Raw genomic sequence first — 20,053 nt, forward strand, 5'->3', positions numbered from 1 at the left:
GCTAATCAATGAATCTGGTAAAGTAGCAGGATACAAAATTAATGCACAGAAACCTGTTGCATTCCTATACACTAACGATGAAAAATCTGAAAGAGAAATTAAGGAAACAATCCCATTTACCATTACAACAAAAAGAATAAAATACCTAGGAATAAACCTACCTAAGGGCACAAAAGACCTGTATGCAGAAAACTATAAGACACTGATGAAAGAAATTAAAGATGATACAGGGCTTTCCTGGTGGTGCAGTGGTTGAGAGTCTGCCTGCCGATGCAGGGGACCCAGGTTCGTGCCCCGGTCCGGGAAGATCCCACGTGCAGCGGAGCAGCTGGGCCCGTGAGCCATGGCCTCTGAGCCTGCACGTCCAGAGCCTGTGCTCCACGACGGGAGAGGCCACAACAGTGAGAGGCCCGCATACTGCAAAAAAAAAAAAAAAAAAAAAAAGACACATGCACCCCAGTGTTCATTGCAGCACTATTTACAATAGCCAGGTCAGGGATGTACCCTAAATACCCATCGACGGATGGATGGATAAAGATGTGGTACATATATACAATGGAATATTATTCAGCCATAACAAGGAATGAAATTGGGTCATTTGTAGAGACGTGGTTGGATCTAGAGACTGTCATACAGAGTGAAGTAAGTCAGAAAGAGAAAAACAAATACCATATATTAATGCATATATGTGGAACCTAGAAAAATGGTACAGATGGACCGGTTTGCAGGGCAGAAATAGAGACACAGATGTAGAGAACAAACATATGGAGACCAAGGGGGGAAAGTGGTGGGAAGTGGTGGTGTGATGAATTGGGAGATTGGGATTGACATATATACACTAATATGTATAAAATGGATAACTAATAAGAAAAGAAAAAGAAATATGCAGAAGAAATATGTGAACTAAGTATAGGAAAATGAAATATGGAGGGAAGTTATTTTCCACAACAAAGGAGACTATCTAGTACACATTGCTTTGTAACCTGAAGAAAGCAACCCCAATTTAGATATTTATGTTGTAATCTACTTTTTTCACTTAAAATAGTATAATCTGTTTACCTGCCATTAAACTTCTTCTAGAACATTATTTTAATAACATGCCATAATTTATTTACTCAGTCCTGTATTGTTGGACATCTACGTTTTTCCCGGTTTCTTGCTATAGGAAAGAGTAACATGATATACACCTCCTAGCCAAATTTTTACGCATATCCTTTATTTCCTTGGGATAAATTCCAGCAAGTATAATTATAATATAACTGCCTATCATAAAAGTTCAAATATTGAAGAGCTATATAAAATAAAAGGCATACGTTCTTCAGAATTTTACCCTTCAGCAATAACCACTTTAAGTGGTTGCTATGTATTTCTCATATGTTTTTCTATGTTTATGCATATATTTTTTATTCTAGTTTTATTTTCTTTTAAGTTGAATCATTTTACTCTATTGCTTTGGAATTTGCATTTTTAACCTAACAATATAACATGGACATCTTATTAGCCACTTAGTAGCTGCATCACCTTGGGCAAGTTTCTTATCCTCTGTGCCTGTCCACGCCTACCTCACAGCATCAGTGTGTGGATTGGATGAGTTATAGCAGTTGGCTTGTATCAGTGTCTGGCACATACTAAGCACTTGTATCAGTCAGGTTCAAACAAAGAAGTAAAACCAGTAGGAGTCATATATTTATCAATAATAAAAGATTTGTTACAGAGAGCTGATCTTATACAGTTGTGGGAACAGGTTACACAGTCTGTAAGCCTGTCATCTTTGTTTCTTATGCTGGAACTCGAAGTCCGCAGGGCAACCAGTCAGGAAGTGAAAATGGATATAAAGTGAGGGAGAGCTGGAACCCATGAGCACAAGCTGAACCGCAGAGGCTGGTCTGGAACCCAGGTCAGTTTCACTACCTCCAACCTTGATAAAGTAGGGAGAAGCTGGTCCCCCTCATCAAGGAGCTGCAAAGACCTGGCCCAGGAGATCGAGAAGATGAAGGAGGATGAGAGGGAAGGTGGGGCAGTTGCAGACCCAGCTGTCACCTCACGCCACGGTGAGCAGCAGATAAGCATCAACAGTATGAGCTGCAGAAGCACCTGCTCTGACTTTCCAAGTGTAAAACTGCTTCACCTCCACCCTCCAAATCTTGAGCAAATAGATCTCTTGTAGCCCACTCTAACCAGAAACATACATGGAAGGAATTCCTACCCAAGATGACACATTTTACAAAGCCACTACTACCGAGGTGTTATTATTGTTGTTATTTCTATAGTCAATGTTACTGTTGTCAAAATCATCATCTTCTTCTCTTCAGCGAAGTGGAATATTCATTTTGGCTAGAAAAAAAATGTTTGCGGATAAGGGAAGTGGCAAAAAAAAAAAAAAAAAAAAAAGAGGCTAGAAAGGTAAGGTAGGCTTAGTCATGCTGAGCCTAACTAGCCACATTATGGAGTTTGGACTTGTTTATGGGTGAGATTGGTCTATAGTTTTCCTTTCTTGTGTCTTGATCTGGTTTTGCTCTTAGGGTATGCCAGCCTCATAGAATTAGTTAGGAAGTGTCCCCTCTTCTTCAATTTTTCTGGAAGAGATTATAGAGAATTGGTATCATTTCTTCCTTAAATATTTGGTAGAATCCAGGCCTAGTGCTTTATTTTTTGGAAGGCTATTAAGTATTGATTCAATTTCTGTAATAGATATAGGCCAGTTCAGATTATCTATTTCTCCTTGTGTAAATTTTAGTAGATTGCATCTTTCAAGGAGTTGGTCCATTTTATCTGTTATCCAATTTGTGGGCATAGAGTTGTTTATACTATCCCTCTATTGTCCTTTTAATGTCCATAGGATCAGTAGTGATGATGAAGATCCTGCTTTCATTTCTGATATTAGTGATTTGTGTCTTCTCTAGCCTGCCTGGCTAGAGGTTTATCAATTTTATTGAGTTTTTCAAAGAACCAGCTTTGGTTTTCTGGTTTTTCTCTATTGTTTTCAGTTTTATTGATTTCTCCTCTAATCTTTATTATTTCTTTTCTTCTGCTTTATTTAGGCTTATATTAGTCTTGTTTCTCTAGTTTCCTAAAGTAGAAGCTTAGATTATTGATTTTCAATCTTTCTTCTTTTATAATATTTGCATTTAACGCTATAAGTTTCTCTCCAAGCACTGCTTTTGCCACATCCCGTATTTTGTAAGTTGCATTTTCGTTTTCATGTAAACTACATGTACTTTAAAATAATTTTAAGATTTGTCTTTAACACACGTATTGTTTAGATAGAAGTATGTTTGTTTAATCTCCAAATATTTTGTGATTTTCCACCTTTCTGTTATGGATTTATAGTTTCATAATATTTTAAACAGTTGTATAGCATTTTGTTACATAGATATATCACAATTTATATAAAATGTTTTTTAGACTTTTTGCTGTTGTAAAATAATTTTTTTTAATATTTTATTTATTTATTTGGTTGCGCTGGGTCTTGGTTGCAGCAGGCGGGCTCCTTAGTTGCAGCTTGCCGGCTTCTTAGTTGTGGCATGCAAACTCTTAGTTGCAGCATGCATGTGGGATCTAGTTCCCTGACCAGGGATCAAACCCGGACCCCCTGCATTGGGAGCATGGAGACTTAACCACTGTGCCACCAGGGAAGTCCCTAAAATAATTTTATAATTAATATCCTGACACATAAGACTTTGTAACTATAATGAAGTATGAGAAGTGTTATACTAAGGGAGGTTTAGGATGCTCAGATAACATAGCAGGGAGACCTAATTTGGTCTAGGAAGCTCGAGAAAGCCTTCCTCAAAGAAAGCTATTTAAGCTGAGAGTCAAGTAGTTGTTATGGGAAAACTAAGTGGAAAATATCAGGCAAAGGAAGACCTGGAAGAGGAGGATAGGGAAAAGGTTGGAGTTGCAAGGGAGGAATAAGTGTGGAGAATGACTTGTTTCAGGAAGTGAAAAAGTGCATTTTGCCTGGAACAAAATGTTTGAGGGTAGAGGAAGTGGCAAGAAAATGAGGCTAGAAAGGTAAGCTAGCTAACAAACCATATTAAAGGAATTCCCCCACTGCTGAGAGCCCGGCTGGGTTCAGTCCTTGGTTGGGGAAATAAGATCCCGAAGTCCAAAAAAAGAATTTTTACTTTATCTTAAGAGTAAAGGAGAATGCTACAGCAGTGTTAACACGTGTGCATTAGTATCAATAGTGTTTGTAACTAACAACCCTATATTAAAGCAAGAAAATGATGGGATTCAACTCATAAAGCACTCAGAACAAGTACAAAGAATATAGAATCCCCGGGACTTCCCTGAGGGTCCAGTGGCTAAGACTCCTCGCTTCCACTGCAGGGGACATGGGTTTGATCCCTGGGTGTGGCCAAAAAAAAAAAAGAAAGAAAGAATAAAGAATTTGGAATTAGAGCCCTACCTCCAACTTTTCCTAGCCATGTGACCTGGAACAAGTTAATTAAACCTCTCTGTGCCACAACTTCCTCTGGTAAATAAGGAAAATTATTTATTCTTCATAGGGTGGTTTTCAGGAGTGAGAGAGAAAACTAAGAAAAGCTTCTGTCACAAAGGAGTTTCCCTTGATGTTGGTCCCTTTATCTTACAGACACCTACCTTACCTCAGTGAACCAAAAAAAAATCCCCTGTGCCCAGTATAACAATTTTAGGTCGAAGAGTTTGTTTTGCAGAGCTTTGCAATTCACAGTGTGGTTTAATGTACATTAATTGCCCTCAGGAAACTCCTAGATCAGAATATGAATGAGCTACAAAAGCAAGTGAAAATCTTAAAGGATAAAGAGAATCAACTGGAAATGACCAGTTCTCAGCAACAATCCAGAATTCAGCAACAAGAGGCCCAACTTAAACAACTGGAAAATGAAAAAAGAAAATCTGATGAGGTAAGAAAGCAAATAGGTATGCTTCTCAGTTTCCCTATTCCCTTAGACCTAATTGATAGCTAATAAGAGCTAATAATTATTGAATGCCTAGCACTTTACTCATTAAGTTTAGTCAGGATTCAGTCAGGAAAGCAGAATCTACTCTAGGTATTGCAAGCAAGAAGGAATTTAACACGGGGAAGAAGATGCTTACAGAACTGTTGGAAGGGAGAGGTAGGGGTGAGTAGAAGGTTGCCAGCTTTCAATAAATCCAGAAGTTCAGAAATCACAGGGAAACCAACTCCTGCAGCACCGAAGTGGGAGATTTACAGGAACTCTCCCTGAAGCCCTAACAAAAGTCTCATCTGCTATCTTCCCATTCATCTACCTGGTAGTGTTACCCAGATACTGGATTTGCCTCGTGGTAGGTGTTGAGCCAAAAGATACAGCCAAGCCAAAGAACAGGAGAAGGAAGGATTTGTTATTTGCAGCAAGTAAGAACACCAGGGCTCTCTCCCAAAGCAGTGTCTCCTTGAACAGCAAAATTGGGGAAGTTTTAAGCTAAGGGTATGTGCATATTCATGAAGGAGCTTGAGCAGAGGAGAATTCAGCATAGAATTGGGGCAAAGGTCCATAGAGTCCAAGCTTTAGTTGATTGAAGTCATGAGGGTCAACATCATCATGCTGTCCTCCACCTAGTTGGGGGTCTTACTTCCTGTAGAACTCAAAGACGTGTATCAGATTGTTATGTATATCCCTTGAGGAGGAACTAGGACTAGATTTATCGCTGAACTATTGTCTCTTGACTGCTTTTCCTTTGTTCTTACATTCCCTCACTTCCATTTAGATCATTAATTACTGAGACCTGTTCAAGGGCAAGCATCGTGGCCAGGCTTAGATCACAAAATGGATTAGGCCTAAAATGGCTTCTGTCAAGAAAGCTATGCCTGGTTCTTTCTCCAGGGACCCCCTACCATATCTGCTTCGAGTAGTGCTAGAGGAGAACAGTGGCTTTTCCAATGCTTTCCCCCATGCTTTCCAAACTGTGTGCAGCTGCCTTTCATTTGCAGAAACCAAACTGGAACTCTGCTGTCAAGGGAGTTTGGGGAATGTTTTCAGACTTCCAACCTTGCAGCACAGGGGACAGCTTAGAAAAATAGGGACCCTGGTAAGCAATGTCACAGTCCACTTTGTATAATCAGCTTCCAAACAAACCCTTTTACCCAATATTTAACCTTTTAAACAATAAAAAGAATAGTATGCTTGAAAAGCAAGAAGAACTACAATTCTCCAGCCTGTGGAAGGAAAACCACATTCACAGAAAGATAGACAAATTGAAAAGGCAGAGGACTTTATACCAGATGAAGGAACAAGATAAAACCCCAGAAAAACAACTAAATGAAGTGGAGATAGGCAACCTTCCAGAAAAAGAATTCAGAATAATGATAGTGAAGATGATCCAAGACCTCAGAAAAAGAATGGAGGCAAAGATCGAGAAGATGCAAGAAATGTTTAACAAAGACCTAAAGAATTAAAAAACAAACACCTAGAAGAATTAAAGCACAAACAGAGATGAACAATACAATAACTGAAATGAAAAATACGCTAGAAGGAATCAATAGCAGAATAACTGAGGCAGAAGAATGGATAAGTGACCAGGAAGACAGAATGGGGGAATTCACTGCTATGGAACAAAATAAAGAAAAAAGAATGAAAAGAAATGAATACAGCCTGAGAGACCTCTGGGACATTAAATGCAACAACATTCACATTATAGGAGTCTCAGAAGGGGAAGAGAGGAGAAAGGACTCGAGAAAATATTTGAAGAGATTATAGTCGAAAACTTCCATAACATGGGAAAAGAAATAGCTACCCAAGTCCAGCAAACACAAAGAGTCCCAGTCAGGATAAACCCAAGGAGAAACACAACAAAACACATAGTAATCAAATTGACAAAAATAAAAGACAAAGAAAAATTATTGGAAGCAACAAGGGAAAAATGACAAATAACATACAAGGGAACTCCCATAAGGTTAACAGCTGATTTCTCAGCAGAAACTCTACAAGCCAGAAGGGAGTGGCATGATATATTTAAAGTGATGAAAGGGAAGAACCTATGACCAAGATTACTATACCCAGCAAGGATCTCATTCAGATTCAAGGGAGAAATCTAAAGCTTTACAGACAAGCAAAAGTTAAGAGAATTCAGCACCACCGAACCAGCTCTACAACAAATGCTAAAGGAACTTCTCTAAGTGAGAAACATAAGAGAAGAAAAGGACCTACAAAAAAAAACCCCATAACAATTAAGAAAATGGTACTAGGAACATACATATCAATAATTACCTTAAACGTGAATGGATTAAATGCTCCAACCAAAAGACACAGGCTCGCTGAATGGGTACAAAAACAAGACCCATATATATGCTGTCTACAAGAGACCCACTTCAGACCTAGGAACACATACAGACTGAAAGTGAGGGGATGGAAAAAGATATTCCATGCAAATGGAAATCAAAAGAAAGCTAGAGTAGGAATACTTATATCAGATACAGTAGACTTTAAAATAAAGAATGTTACAAGAGACAAGGAAGGACACTACATACTGATCAAGGGATTAATCCAAGAAGAAGATATAACAATTATAAATATATATGCACCCAACATAGGAGCTCCTCAATACATAAGGCAACTGCTAACAGCTATAAAAGAGGAAATCGACAGTAACACAATAAAAATGGGGGACTTTAACACCTCACTTACACCAATGGAGGGATCACCCAGACAGAAAATTAATAAGGAAACACAAGCTTCAAATGATGCAACAGACCAGGTAGATTTAATTGATATTTATAGGACATTCTATCCAAAAACAGCAGATTACACTTTCTTCTCAAGGGCACACAGAACATTCTCCAGGATAGATCACACCTTGAGTCACAAATCAAGCCTCGGTAAATTTAAGAAAATCGAAATCATATCAAGCATCTTTTCTGAGCACAACGCTATGAAATTAAAAATCAATTACAGGGAAAAGAAATTAAAAACACAAACACATGGAGGCTAAACAATACATTACTAAATAACAAGAGATCACTGAAAAAATCAAAGAATACCTAGAGACAAATGACAACAAAAACACACTGATCCAAAACCTACGGGATACAGCAAAAGCAGTTCTAAGAGGGAAGTTTTTAGCAATACAAGCCTACCTCAAGAAACAAGAAAAATCTCAAATAAACAGTCTAACCTTACACCTAAAGGAACTAGAGAAAGAAGAGCAAATAAAACCCAAAGTTAGTAGAAGGAAAGAAATAATAAAGATCAGAGCAGAAATAAATGAAATAGAAACAAAGAAAACAATAGCAATGATCAATAAAACTAAAAGCTGGTTCTTTGAGAAGATAAACAAAATTGATAAACCTTTAGCCAGACTCATCAAGAAAAAGGGGGAGAGGACTCAAATCAATAAAATTAGAAATGAAAAAGGAGAAATAACAACAGACACTGCAGAAATACAAAGCATCCTAAGAGACTACTACAGGCAACTTATATGCCAATAAAATGGACAACGTTGAAGAAATGGACAAATTCTTTGAAATGTATAACCTTCCAAGTCTGAACCAGGAAGAAATAGAAAATATGAACAAACCAATCACAAGTAATGAAATTGAAACTGTGATTAAAAATCTTCCAACAAACAACAGTCCTGGACCAGATGGCTTCACAGGTGAATTCTATCAAACATTTAGAGAAGAGCTAACACCCACTCTTCTCAAACTATTCCAAAAAATTGCAGAGGAAGGAACACTCCCAAACTCATTCTGTGAGGCCACCATCTCCCTGATACCAAAGCCCGACAAAGATACTACAAAAAAAGAAAATTATAGACCAATATCACTGATGATTATAGGTGCAAAAATCATCAACAAAATCCAACAACACATTAAAAGGATCATACACCATGATCGAGTGGGATTTACCCCAGGGATGCAAGGATTCTTCAATATCCGCAAATCCATCAATGTGATACACCATAATAACAAATTGAAGAATAAAAACCATATGATCATCTCAATAGATGCAGAGAAAGCTTTTGACACAATTCAACACCCATTGATGATAAAAACTCTACAGAAAGTGGGCATAGTGGGAACCTACCTCAACATAATAAAGGCCATATATGAGAAACCCACAGCAAACATCATTCTCAATGGTGAAAACTGAAAGCATTTCCTCTAAGATCTGGAACAAGGCAAGGATGTCCACTCTCGCCACCATTATTCAACATAGTTTTGGAAGTCCTAGCCACAGCAATCAGAGAAGAAAAAGAAATAAAAGGAATACAAATTGGAAAAGAAGAAGTAAAACAGTCACTGTTTGCCAATGACATGATACTATACATAGAGAATCCTAAAGTTGCCACCAGAAAACTACTAGAGCTAATCGATGAATCTGGTAAAGTTGCAGGATACAAAATTAATGCACAGAAATCTCTTGCATTCCTAGACACTAACAACGAAAGACTAGAAAGAGAAATTAAGAAAACAATCCCATTCACCATTGCAACAAAAAGAATAAAATACCTAGGAATAAACCTACCTAAGGAGGTAACAGACTTGTACTCAGAAAACTATGTGACACTGATGAAAGTAATCAAAGATGATACAAACAGATGGAGAGATATACCATGTTCTTGGATTGGAAGATTGTGAAAATATTGGACTATACTACCCAAAGCAATCTACAGATTCAATGCAATCCCTATCAAATTACCAGTGGCACTTTTTACAGAACTAGAACAAAAAAATCTTAAAATTTGTATGGAGACACAAAAGACGCCAAAACAGTCTTGAGGGAAAAAAGTGGAGCTGGAGGAATCAGACTCCCTAACTTCAGACTATATACTACAAAGCTACAGTAATCAAGACAATATGGTACTGGCACAAAAACACTAGGGTGGAAAGCAACGGTGGCGGGGGGTGGTCGGGGGAGGGGGCTGGTGGTGAGATGAATTGGGAGATTGGGATTGGCATATATACACTAATATGTTTAAAATAGATAACTAATAAGAACGTGCTGTATAAAAAATAATAAATTTTTTTTAAAATGAAGAGTAGTATGCTTTCCTCTAATAGGATGCACTATCACTCATATAAATGAAGATGAAATCTCAGAACTTAGATTGGGACTTGAACCCAGCCAAAACCCAAATTGGAACTTGAACCCACTGTCTTAATTGAGATCACACACCTGGTCCCAGGAATTAATGAAGCTGAGGTTCTTCTATCTCATCTCAGAAAGAATTCAGTGGATAACAAAGTGATAGGTAAGAAGTGGATTTATTTAGAGAGAAACATATTCCATAGGCAGAATGCAGTCCATCTCAAAAGGCCAGAGCGACCCTGGGAGAAGCTCACTCCACAGACAGAGTGTGGGCCATCTCAGAAGGTGAGAGGTCCTGAAATACGGCGTGGTTAATTTTTATAGGCTGGGTAATTTCATAGGCTAATGAGTGGGAGGATTATTCCAATTATTTTGGAGAAGGGACAGGGATTTGCAGGAATTGGGCAACTGCCCACTTTTGGGACTTTTATGGTTGGCCTCAGAACTGTCACAGCACATGTGGGTGTGTTGTTTAGCTAATTACAACAAGCATATAATGAGGCTCAAAGTCTACTGGAAGTCAAATCTTCTGCCATCTTTGACCTAATCGGTTCCAACCAGTTTTTGTTGTATCCTCAACAGCTATGTCATTCTTTTAAAGGTTGTGCCCTGCCTCCTGTTTCACTGATACACTTAACTTCTCAGAGTCCCAGCAGCATCTGTGGTCATTTGGGGGTAATGTTAATTGCTGCTTCTTCAGTCTCAATCCACATGGATATACTAACTTTAAAGCTTAATTATAAGTTAACTACCAATAATACAGTAACACATCTTTTGCCAATGAGGTATAGGTTTGAAAAGCCACTCCCATTCCAGCTCTTGGTTTCTTTCCCATATTCTGGCTCTGAGAGAAACAGCATCATATATCAATCAATGGTTAAAAGTTTAGACATCATCTTATCGGACATCACTGAACCTCAAAAGATGTTTTCACCTAGCCAGCATCATAACTACATCTTCCATAGGTCTTTCCACTGTTTTGCAGGTTGGTTTTTTTTTACTGGATAGTGGGATATAGGGTGAGACCAATGACTCTCATATATATGAGCCTTTCTTTCACTTCTCTTACTGTAAAATGATTTTCTTGGTCAGAAGCCATGTTGGGTGGTAGTATATCATGACAAGAAATAAAGAATTTGGTAAGTCCACAGATGGTGGTCCTGCAAAAGCATTGTGGACAGAGAAAGCAAATCCGTATCTAAAATGAGTGTTTCCTTACTATGTATAAAATAGATAACTAATGAGAACCTACTCTATAGCACAGGAAACTCTACTCAGTGCTCTGTGGTGACCTAAATGGGAAGGAAATCTAAAAAAGAGTGGATATATATGTACATATGACTGAATCACTTTGCTGTACAGCAAGAAACTAACAACATTGTAAATCAACTCTACTCCAATAAAAATTAATGAAAAGAACAAAAATAAAATGAGTGTCTCTTTCACTGAAGACAAATTGTTGTTCTCTGCATGGTGGAAGGGGTCCAGCATATTAAACCTACTACCAGGTGGCTGCCTGGCCCCCCAGTGGATGGTGCCATAACAGTTGCTCAACATTGATCTGTGCTTTTAGCAAGTTGAGTGGATTAGCCTTGGTGACTCCTTATAAAATATATTCCTGCCCCCATGCACTTTGTACGTGAGCCCACTGAGTGAGCAAATAGAGGATAGAAAAAGAGGCTAAGTGACATCCAGAATGTACTATTTTTTCCACCTGATTATTGAGAGCCACCTCTTCTGTGGAAGCCCTCTGCTGAGCAGAAACACATGTAACACGTACATGTTCACACTCTAGGCCTGTGCTGTCTAATATTGTGTCAACTAGCCACGTGTGGCATCTAAGTTAATTAAAATTACATAAAATTAAAAAGTCAGTTCCTCAGACGCACTAGGCACGTTTCATGTGCTCAGTAGCCACGGGTGGCAAGTGACCACCATGTTGGAGAGTGCAGACATAGAACATTCCCACCAATTGGACAGCATTTCTAGTCCAGGCCCCTTTTCCAGGCCTCTTTTTCATCAGTCCTCCAATATTATTCTTTCCAAATCCCTGATCATCTGGCCAAACTATTAGAAACTTTCTATAAATTAGCATAGGTCCATGCCTCTGGACATCTCCCTTTCCAGGCAAAGTGAACACAAGTTTTGCCCACTGAGACTTCCCTTCCCCCTGGTCTTAAGGCCTACCCCTCAGTTGGGGCTGTATGCCACAGCAGCCCTACTTTTTTTTTTTTTAGCATCTTTATTGGAGTATAATTGCTTTACAATATTGTGTTCATTTCTGCTGTATAACAAAGTGAATCAGCTATATACATATACATATATCCCCACATCCCCTCCCTTTTGCGTCTCCCTCCCACCCTCCCTATCCCACCCCTCTAGATGGTCACAAAGCACCAACCTGATCTCCCTGTGCTATGCAGTTGCTTCCCAACTGCATATCTATTTACGTTTGGTAGTGTATATATGTCAATGCTACTCTCACTTCGTCCCAGCTTAGTGGTTGCTGCATATTGTACAGAATCATATGTACATCAGGCCCGAATTTATTCTTCCTTGGCTAACTGGTCATAGAGAACTCCCCATTAGGCCATAGGTTTGGGTTGAGAGAGGTGGTGATGCAATAGAAGTAAGTACCACTTGCTAATGCAGCTTGGAACCTTAAGGACCTGCTTGGGCTCAGTATTTTACATAGCAGTTCTGTTTGAGGATGGAGTACTAATGCACATGCCCAGCTCAATGCTCAGTGAATAACAGAACACCTCATTTCAGGAAGGACAGCTCAGGTTACTCGATACTTGATTTCTCACGGCCAACCATTCAGTCTCCACCAGGGCCGGTCACAAGCAAGGACCTTTCTCAAAAGGCAAAGAGATATTATGGGAGGAGAGATGACTTTCCTCCCAAATCATAACATTAAACTACAGATTTCCAGAGGCTCTATATTGCTTGCTCAGCTGCCATGGAAACTTGGAGCAACTTTGGGTCTGCTGGGTCATAAAGCGCAAGTGGCAAAGCAGTTTGCACCGCAGGCTGTCACAGCACAGATCTTTGTCTTGCTTTGGGCACCACTAAAACCATACAGCCTTGAAGGTTGCTTGATAAATGGGTTGAAGGCAAAGGTGGTATAAGTTGATTCTAGACTCTGAAGAGGCATTCCAAGCACTTGGCCTTTTCTACCATCAATAGCCCTCATGCCTCAGGTCAGAAAGCCAACAAAGAGAATCTTCTATTCCAGATTGTCTAGTTTGACTATACATTCAAGAATTGGGGAGAGGGCTTCCCTGGTGGTGCAGTGGTTGAGAGTCCGTCTGCCGATGCAGGGGACACGGGTTCGTGCCCCAGTCTGGGAGGATCCCACATGCCGCGGAGCGGCTGGGCCCTTGAGCCATGGCCACTGAGCCTGTGCGTCCGGAGCCTGTGCTCCACAACGGGATAGGCCACAACAGTGAGAAGCCTGCGTACCACAAAAAAAAAAAAAAGAATTGGGAAGAAATCACTGAGGAGATTCACAAACCCACTAGGCCCATCATGAAACCTTCACTGAGCCAATGAATCACTGCAGACCTACTCTAAGACACTCTGTGTGTTCAAACTCCATTTTCCACCTTACTTCCTTAAGCCCCCACTCTGAATTGTGAACCTCAGTCTCATTTTGGGTTCCAAGGTATTAGTGTTGACTGAGAACCACTGTACTGTATGTAGTTCCCCCAAAGTCTAGATAGTTCCCTTTCTCCAATGCCCAGTCACCTGGGTAAAAGGCCACAGGCCTCTTTGGGGAAGGCTTTGGAGAAGATCACATGCTTGTGGCAGCGTCACACACAACGTTCTTCCCGAAGACAACCTAGCAAAAGGACCCTGGGTCTGAACTGACTCAGGTCTGGGGATTGAGTAAGAGGCCATTACTCTCCACTGTTGTCATTCAAATTGGGCCTCTGTTCACCAGACCCAGGTGTGTTTATATATTTATTCATTTATTTAAAAATACAACTCAATTAAAACTTTAATAGGCTGTTCATCTATTTTAGTCCTGTAATCACTGTGAGCAATTAACTACAACCAAAGATCGCTATGAGTCAAACCATTTGGTTAAATCTCTGGCCCTATTATCTAATAAGAGTAATAATGCCCACCTTGTATCAGGGGGTTAAACATTGCCACTTGATCTCTGACACGCTGCAGTGCCATCATCCCCACTAAAATCAGGGCTTCAGTGTTGGCATCTCCCACCATCATCCACAGTAGGAGAGCATTATAGAGCATTTCAAGGAATCTGGAGCTCCCCTCACCAGTGTATTTGGCAAAGCCTCGGGGAAAGGAGTGTCTTCTGAGTGACGTGGGGGTCATAGTGATGAGGTGGTGAGCAGGTCGCCCATGACAAATCTACTCCAAACTTCCGATCTACTTAAGACTTTGGCTTCTTTCCTCTCTTATACCAAGGAAGCATGGCATCTTAATGTCATTTAACACAGGTCACTGTTGGGTCCAAGTTTCAGTCCACCAACCAAGCAAACTATTAAAGTCACGTTAGACGTTAAAATCAACACATTAAATCCTGAATCTCTGGTAAGCTCATCCATGTCAATAAATTCAGCCTATTCAACATTATATTCCTTTCTCCCTAGTGTAATGCCCTACGAATACAGTCCTACCTGTATTCCTCAGGTTTCTGCCAATTTAATTTGGCAGAATCTTTCCATTCTTTCAATATGGCAGTCCTCCTAGGTGAGTCCCTATACTCAACCCCCTCTCCCCAGGACGGGCTGGGATCCGACTCTAGTTGTAGGATTGGAGGCAAAGAGAAGCGGTAGTGGTATAGGGTGGGTGTTAAGAATAATAGGTATCCTTGCACAGGTAGCTGCCTCAGGTGGAGTCAGTAGAGTCCTCGATGCAAGGGTGGTTAATCTGAGACAGCAGGACTGCTTATGCTGCTAAGAGGGGCTCAGTAGGATTTCTAGGTCCAAGGTACTCAAAGTTATTGGAATCCTGTCAGATGTTCTCGTTCCCAATTCTCAGATTTGCATGTATTTCCAAATAAAGCACTATTTTTCACATAAGAGATGTGGCAAGTCTACGAAATCAACTTATGCTGCAATTCTGCCACCTACTTGATGAAATTTGGGTTTGGGATATATTGACCTGCTGCCTACATGAAGGATGTGCTCTGGGTCTCTGAGTATGCCTTGTTCCAATAATTAAATCCCAAGCTGGACATTTTCTCCTTTTCGGCTCATTAACGTGGTCAGGTGTGGCTCGCCACCCCACACTCCTTGGAGTTCTCAGTGCCTCTGTAACTTTGTAGCAGTCCTGTGGTCTGCCAGAGCATTTCACCACAGGCAACTACATTATAATTTAATCAACTTTTTGGTCATGGATTGCTAGTATTAGTGACAAGATTAAACTACCTTCAAATCCGACCAGCTCAGACACTAAGTCCAGACTCCCTGGAGCCACTTCTAGAACCAAATACTTTATTAGTCAGAGTTAGGTCAGGAAGACAGCTTTCACTCTACTTCAAGCTGGAAAACTTTCTATATGTGGAATTAAATGCTCACAAATCTAACTGGAAAGGTTGGGGGAACAAAAGTCAAGGAAAAGACCTATTGGCTTTCAGGAATTCTGGAAGTGCAAAATCACAGGAAGCTACTCTGCTTTCCATATGCCTTTTTCAGCAGAAAGGCGTTGCCAGTTTCCATTTCATCAACATCAAACCTGTATTCAGCAGAGTATTCCCATTTTTTAAAATGTTTTTCAGCATCTCAAAAGCAACCAGGAATTGTCAGAGAAGCTGTCTGCGTTGCAGCAGGAGAAGGAAGCTCTACGTGAAGAGTATGGGCAATTTTTGAAGCGGCTTGATGTCCATGTGAGGTAAACAAAAACAAGTTCCCTTTAGAAGACTGAGCTACTTCTTAGGGAGCCAGAGCAGGGGATGCTCGCAGAATTGACCTTTCAAGAACGCCAACACCGTCTTCCTTCGTTCCCAGAAGTTCTATAGGGCTTTTCCTAGGGAGATGTGGGGCCTCATTTCTTCCCAAGAGAGGGAGGGGGAAGGGAATTACTATTTATTGAGCTCTAGTGGTATCTAACATCTTGCTCTTCCCCAAATATGCCCCCTCACTTGCCTTCAGCCTTCTTTTTCCCTTGCGTACTTTCCTTGGTCTGGACCACGCTCTCCCTATTTCAACTCTTCATTCTCAACCTAGGAGTCACGTCCTCAAGAAGCCTTTCTTGACACCTCCAGCCTGGGTTGAGTGAGGTGTCACTCTTTGTGTTCCTGTAGCCCTTTGTACTTGGCTCTCTGTAATTATTTAAGAACTTGCCATGTTGTTTTGAAATAATGTGACTCACACCTGTCTTCCTCACCAGACTGTGGGTTTTAAAGGACATGGGCCATGGTCTTACTCATCCTTTTATCCACAGTCCCTGGTATATAACAGGTGCTCAATAAAAATTTATGTTCCCAAACTACCTGCTTTTTCTTCCATTCCCTGGTCACCATCCTACCAGATTCCTCCCGCTCTCCTCCTCTCTGAAGTGTAGCTTAGTAGTTCAGAGTATGGACTCTGGAGCCATATTGCTTGGGTATAATTACTGGTTCTACTAGGAACTAGCTGTGACCTTGGGCAAGTTAAATAACCTCTCTGTACCTGAGGTATCTCATCTTTAATATGGACAAAATAGCCATTCCTATCACATAAAGTTGTTATGAGAGTTAACTGAATGAATATATGTAAAGCGTTTACTTAGAACCGTGTCTAGCACACAGCTGTTATTATTATTATATCTACTTATTTTTAGTTTTTATCCATGACCCACCTCTCTGCTCCTAGCTCTGCGCCCCTCTGCTCTATTCTTTCTATAGGTTGAAGTTTCTTATTCTCTTATGTTCTCACTCACCTACTATGTTGATTGTAGTTATGATAATGATTTAAAAACCATTTTCTGAAACTCCAGACCTGTGGTTGAAAAGCAACACTGTTTTAATCAGTGTATTTCATTCCTTGACCAGTGGTCAGCGCCAAGCAAGAACTTTAGCAAAACAGCTCAGGTTAAGTCTAGGCCTGCTGGAATCAACCCTCACAACATAGCCCAGATTTAGTTAAGAATTACCCACTGGTCCTGTGATTGATGTTTTTATACAACGTAACACATAAAAAACCATTTTTGTACATATATTTTTCATTTTAAAAATTATTTTTATACAGTAAATTCCTAGGTGTGGAATTACTAGTCCAAAAGCTGGAGCTATGGATCATAAAATGTATTATCAAACATTCAGAAGAGGGCTTCCTTGGTGGCGCAGTGGTTGAGAGTCCGCCTGTGGATGCAGGGGACACGGATTCGTGCCCCGGTCCGGGAGGATCCCACATGCCGCGGAGCGGCTGGGCCCGTGAGCCATGGCCGCTGAGCCTGCACATCCGGAGCCTGTGCTCCGCAACAGGAGAGGCCACAACAGTGAGAGGCCCGCGTACCGCAAAACAAACGAACAAACAAAAAGCAAAACATTCAGAAGCATTCTACCAAAATTTTCTGCCGTCGTTATATGAGTAGTAATTTCACCACATCTGAATTTGCATTGGCTGCTACTTTTGGTGGGGGAGGGCTCTGATGAAATTTTCCCCAGTGTTCTTTCTTTTAACTGAGGTATAATTTACATATACACAGATTTTAAATGTACAGTTTGATGAGTTTTGACAAATGTATATGCCCACCTAACCACTAACCCAATCAAGATACAGAACATTTCCATTATCCCTTGAATTTCTCTCCTACCTTTTTGCCGTCAATCTGTATCTCTTGCTCCTCCACCTCCTCCCAGGCATCCACTCTTCTGATTTCTGTTTCTCCTAGAATTTGATCAAAATGGAATTATACTGCATGTAATCTTTTGTGTCTGACTTTTTTTTTTAAATAAATTTACTTATTTTTGGTTCCGTTGGGGGTATTCGATGCTGCATGTAGGTTTTCTCTAGCTGCAGCGAGCGGGGGCTACTCTTCGTTGCGGTGCATGGGCTTCTCATTGAGGTGGCTTCTCTTGTTGCGGAGCACAGGCTCTAGGCGCGAGGGCTTCAGTAGTTGTGGCACACAGGCTCAGTAGTTGTGGCTCACAGGCTCTAGAGCGCAGGCTCAATAGTTGTGGCGTGCAGGCTTAGTTGCTCCACAGCATGTGGGATCTTCCCGGACCAGGGCTCAAACCCGTGTCCCCTGCATTGGCAGGCGGATTCTTAACCACCGAGCCACCAGGGAAGTCCTGTGTCTGACTTCTTTTGCTCAACTTATTCTATGATTTTTGATGCTCAGTTATAGACATTTCTTTGATGGCTAGTGAGGCTGAATAGTTTACCGTATTATTTGTCCATACCCTTTAGGACAGTGGATGCTAACCCTAGCTGCACATGCATGGGCCCCAACATAGATTAATCAAATCAGAATCTGTGAGGATAGGGCTTAGGGATCAATTCTTTTCTAAAATCATCCCCATGTGATTCTGATGAGCACCTAGGGTTGAAAACTACAACTTTAGGAAAGAAAATGGAAGGGATTGTCAAAACTCTAGGTTCATTTTTGTTCTCATTCCCCTGATCCCACTCCTGACCTTTACAAACAATGCCTATTTTTTTCCATGTTTTCCCAGCTACTCTTCCAGAGGAACAAATTCCTTGCCTTTTTGAAATGAAGATAAATGAAAGACCATCTGGTTTTATATAAACATAAGCAAAAGTTGTCCTTAAATTTTAGAACATGAGCATTGTGCTGTCTTATTGTACAAATTAACAAAGCCAAACATAAACTTAGAAAATCCGCATGTTCTTCGGGCAAGTTGGCCAACAGAACGTCTGGCTAAACTAACAGGTGTGTCAAATAACCAGTCTGCTATGGAAGGGAAGGCTCTAAGCTCTCCCCAGCTGTACTGCATCCACGTACTCTTCACACCATGTAGCACTACTGAAAGAAGCCTGAATATCAAGCAATAGGAGCCAGTTAGGTCAAGTATAGTACATTCACTTGATGGAACATAATACAGCTGTAAAAGATGGTGGCCATGAAGACTAGATAACAACTTGGGAAAATGCTGTGATACAATGAATGAAAAGAGAATAAGAGAATTTTAATGTAGACAGTGTTTTAAAAAAAAGATGCTTATAAAAAGACTGGAAGGAAATACAAGAATATTATAATACCACATATGGGAGTTGGGTTTTTCCCCCAAATTGTCTATAATCTTTAAAAAATAAATTAATATTTTTATAGTCCAAATGGCAGGATAAGAGAGACAGAAGCTGTCTGGCATGGAAGCTGCAGATGTGGGTTTTAATATCCCAAGGCAGAAAGGGTAAAAGCAATTCCAGAAATACATGTTGTGTTTCAAATGATGTCAAAAATCAGAGGAACTGGGCTTCCCTGGTGGCGCAGTGGTTGAGAGTCTGCCTGCCGATGCGGGGGACACGGGTTCGTGCCCTGGTCCGGGAAGATCCCACATGCCGCGGAGCAGCGGGGCCCGTGAGCCATGGCCGCTGAGCCTGCACGTCCAGAGCCTGTGCTCCGCGACAGGAGAGGCCACAACAGTGAGAGGCCCGCATACCGCAAAAAAAAAAAAAAAAAAAAAATCAGAGGAACTGTGAACAGCTGGGAAACTCAGAGAACAATAGGTGTACTGTTAGATAGTGTTAAACCTCTGAGGCTATGGACCAGAGGATGCTGAAACCCGGTGATATCTTTTGCCAAGCTCTTCCTAGTATAAGGGAAAATGAGAACATTTATGAGATAGAAATATCTCCCTGTAAAGAACCGAAGTCACAATCTGCAAGAACAGGTACCTCATATTTTGTAGTGGGTGCTGCAAGGGCCAAAGAACTGAACAGTTCTAAGGCAGTTTTATGAACCCAGGTATCTAGAGCAACTCCATTAATTAGGATGTAGGTTGAGTTGCTGCAGCAGAGACACTGAATAAGAATGTCTTTAAAAAGGGAGGGTTAAAAAAAAAAAAAAAAAAAAAAGGGGGGGTTTTTTTTTTTTTT

General features: G+C 40.5%; 1 protein-coding gene across 3 annotated transcripts in view; it reads left to right on the top strand.

Moving 5' to 3' along the window:
• CCDC30 (coiled-coil domain containing 30) overlaps window positions 1-20,053 on the top strand; it is a 148,253-nt gene that overhangs the window by 110,944 nt on the left and 17,256 nt on the right. For all 3 annotated transcript variants that reach the window (XM_024744775.1, XM_024744773.1, XM_024744774.1), the window contains exons 13-14: window positions 4,727-4,889; window positions 15,790-15,902. In XM_024744775.1, the coding sequence (XP_024600543.1) occupies window positions 4,727-4,889; window positions 15,790-15,902 (276 nt within the window). The remainder of the gene's footprint in view (window positions 1-4,726; window positions 4,890-15,789; window positions 15,903-20,053) is intronic.

This window comes from Neophocaena asiaeorientalis, unplaced genomic scaffold (genome assembly GCF_003031525.2).
Source record: "Neophocaena asiaeorientalis asiaeorientalis breed wild unplaced genomic scaffold, Neophocaena_asiaeorientalis_V1.1 scaffold478, whole genome shotgun sequence".
Taxonomy (NCBI): domain Eukaryota; kingdom Metazoa; phylum Chordata; class Mammalia; order Artiodactyla; family Phocoenidae; genus Neophocaena; species Neophocaena asiaeorientalis.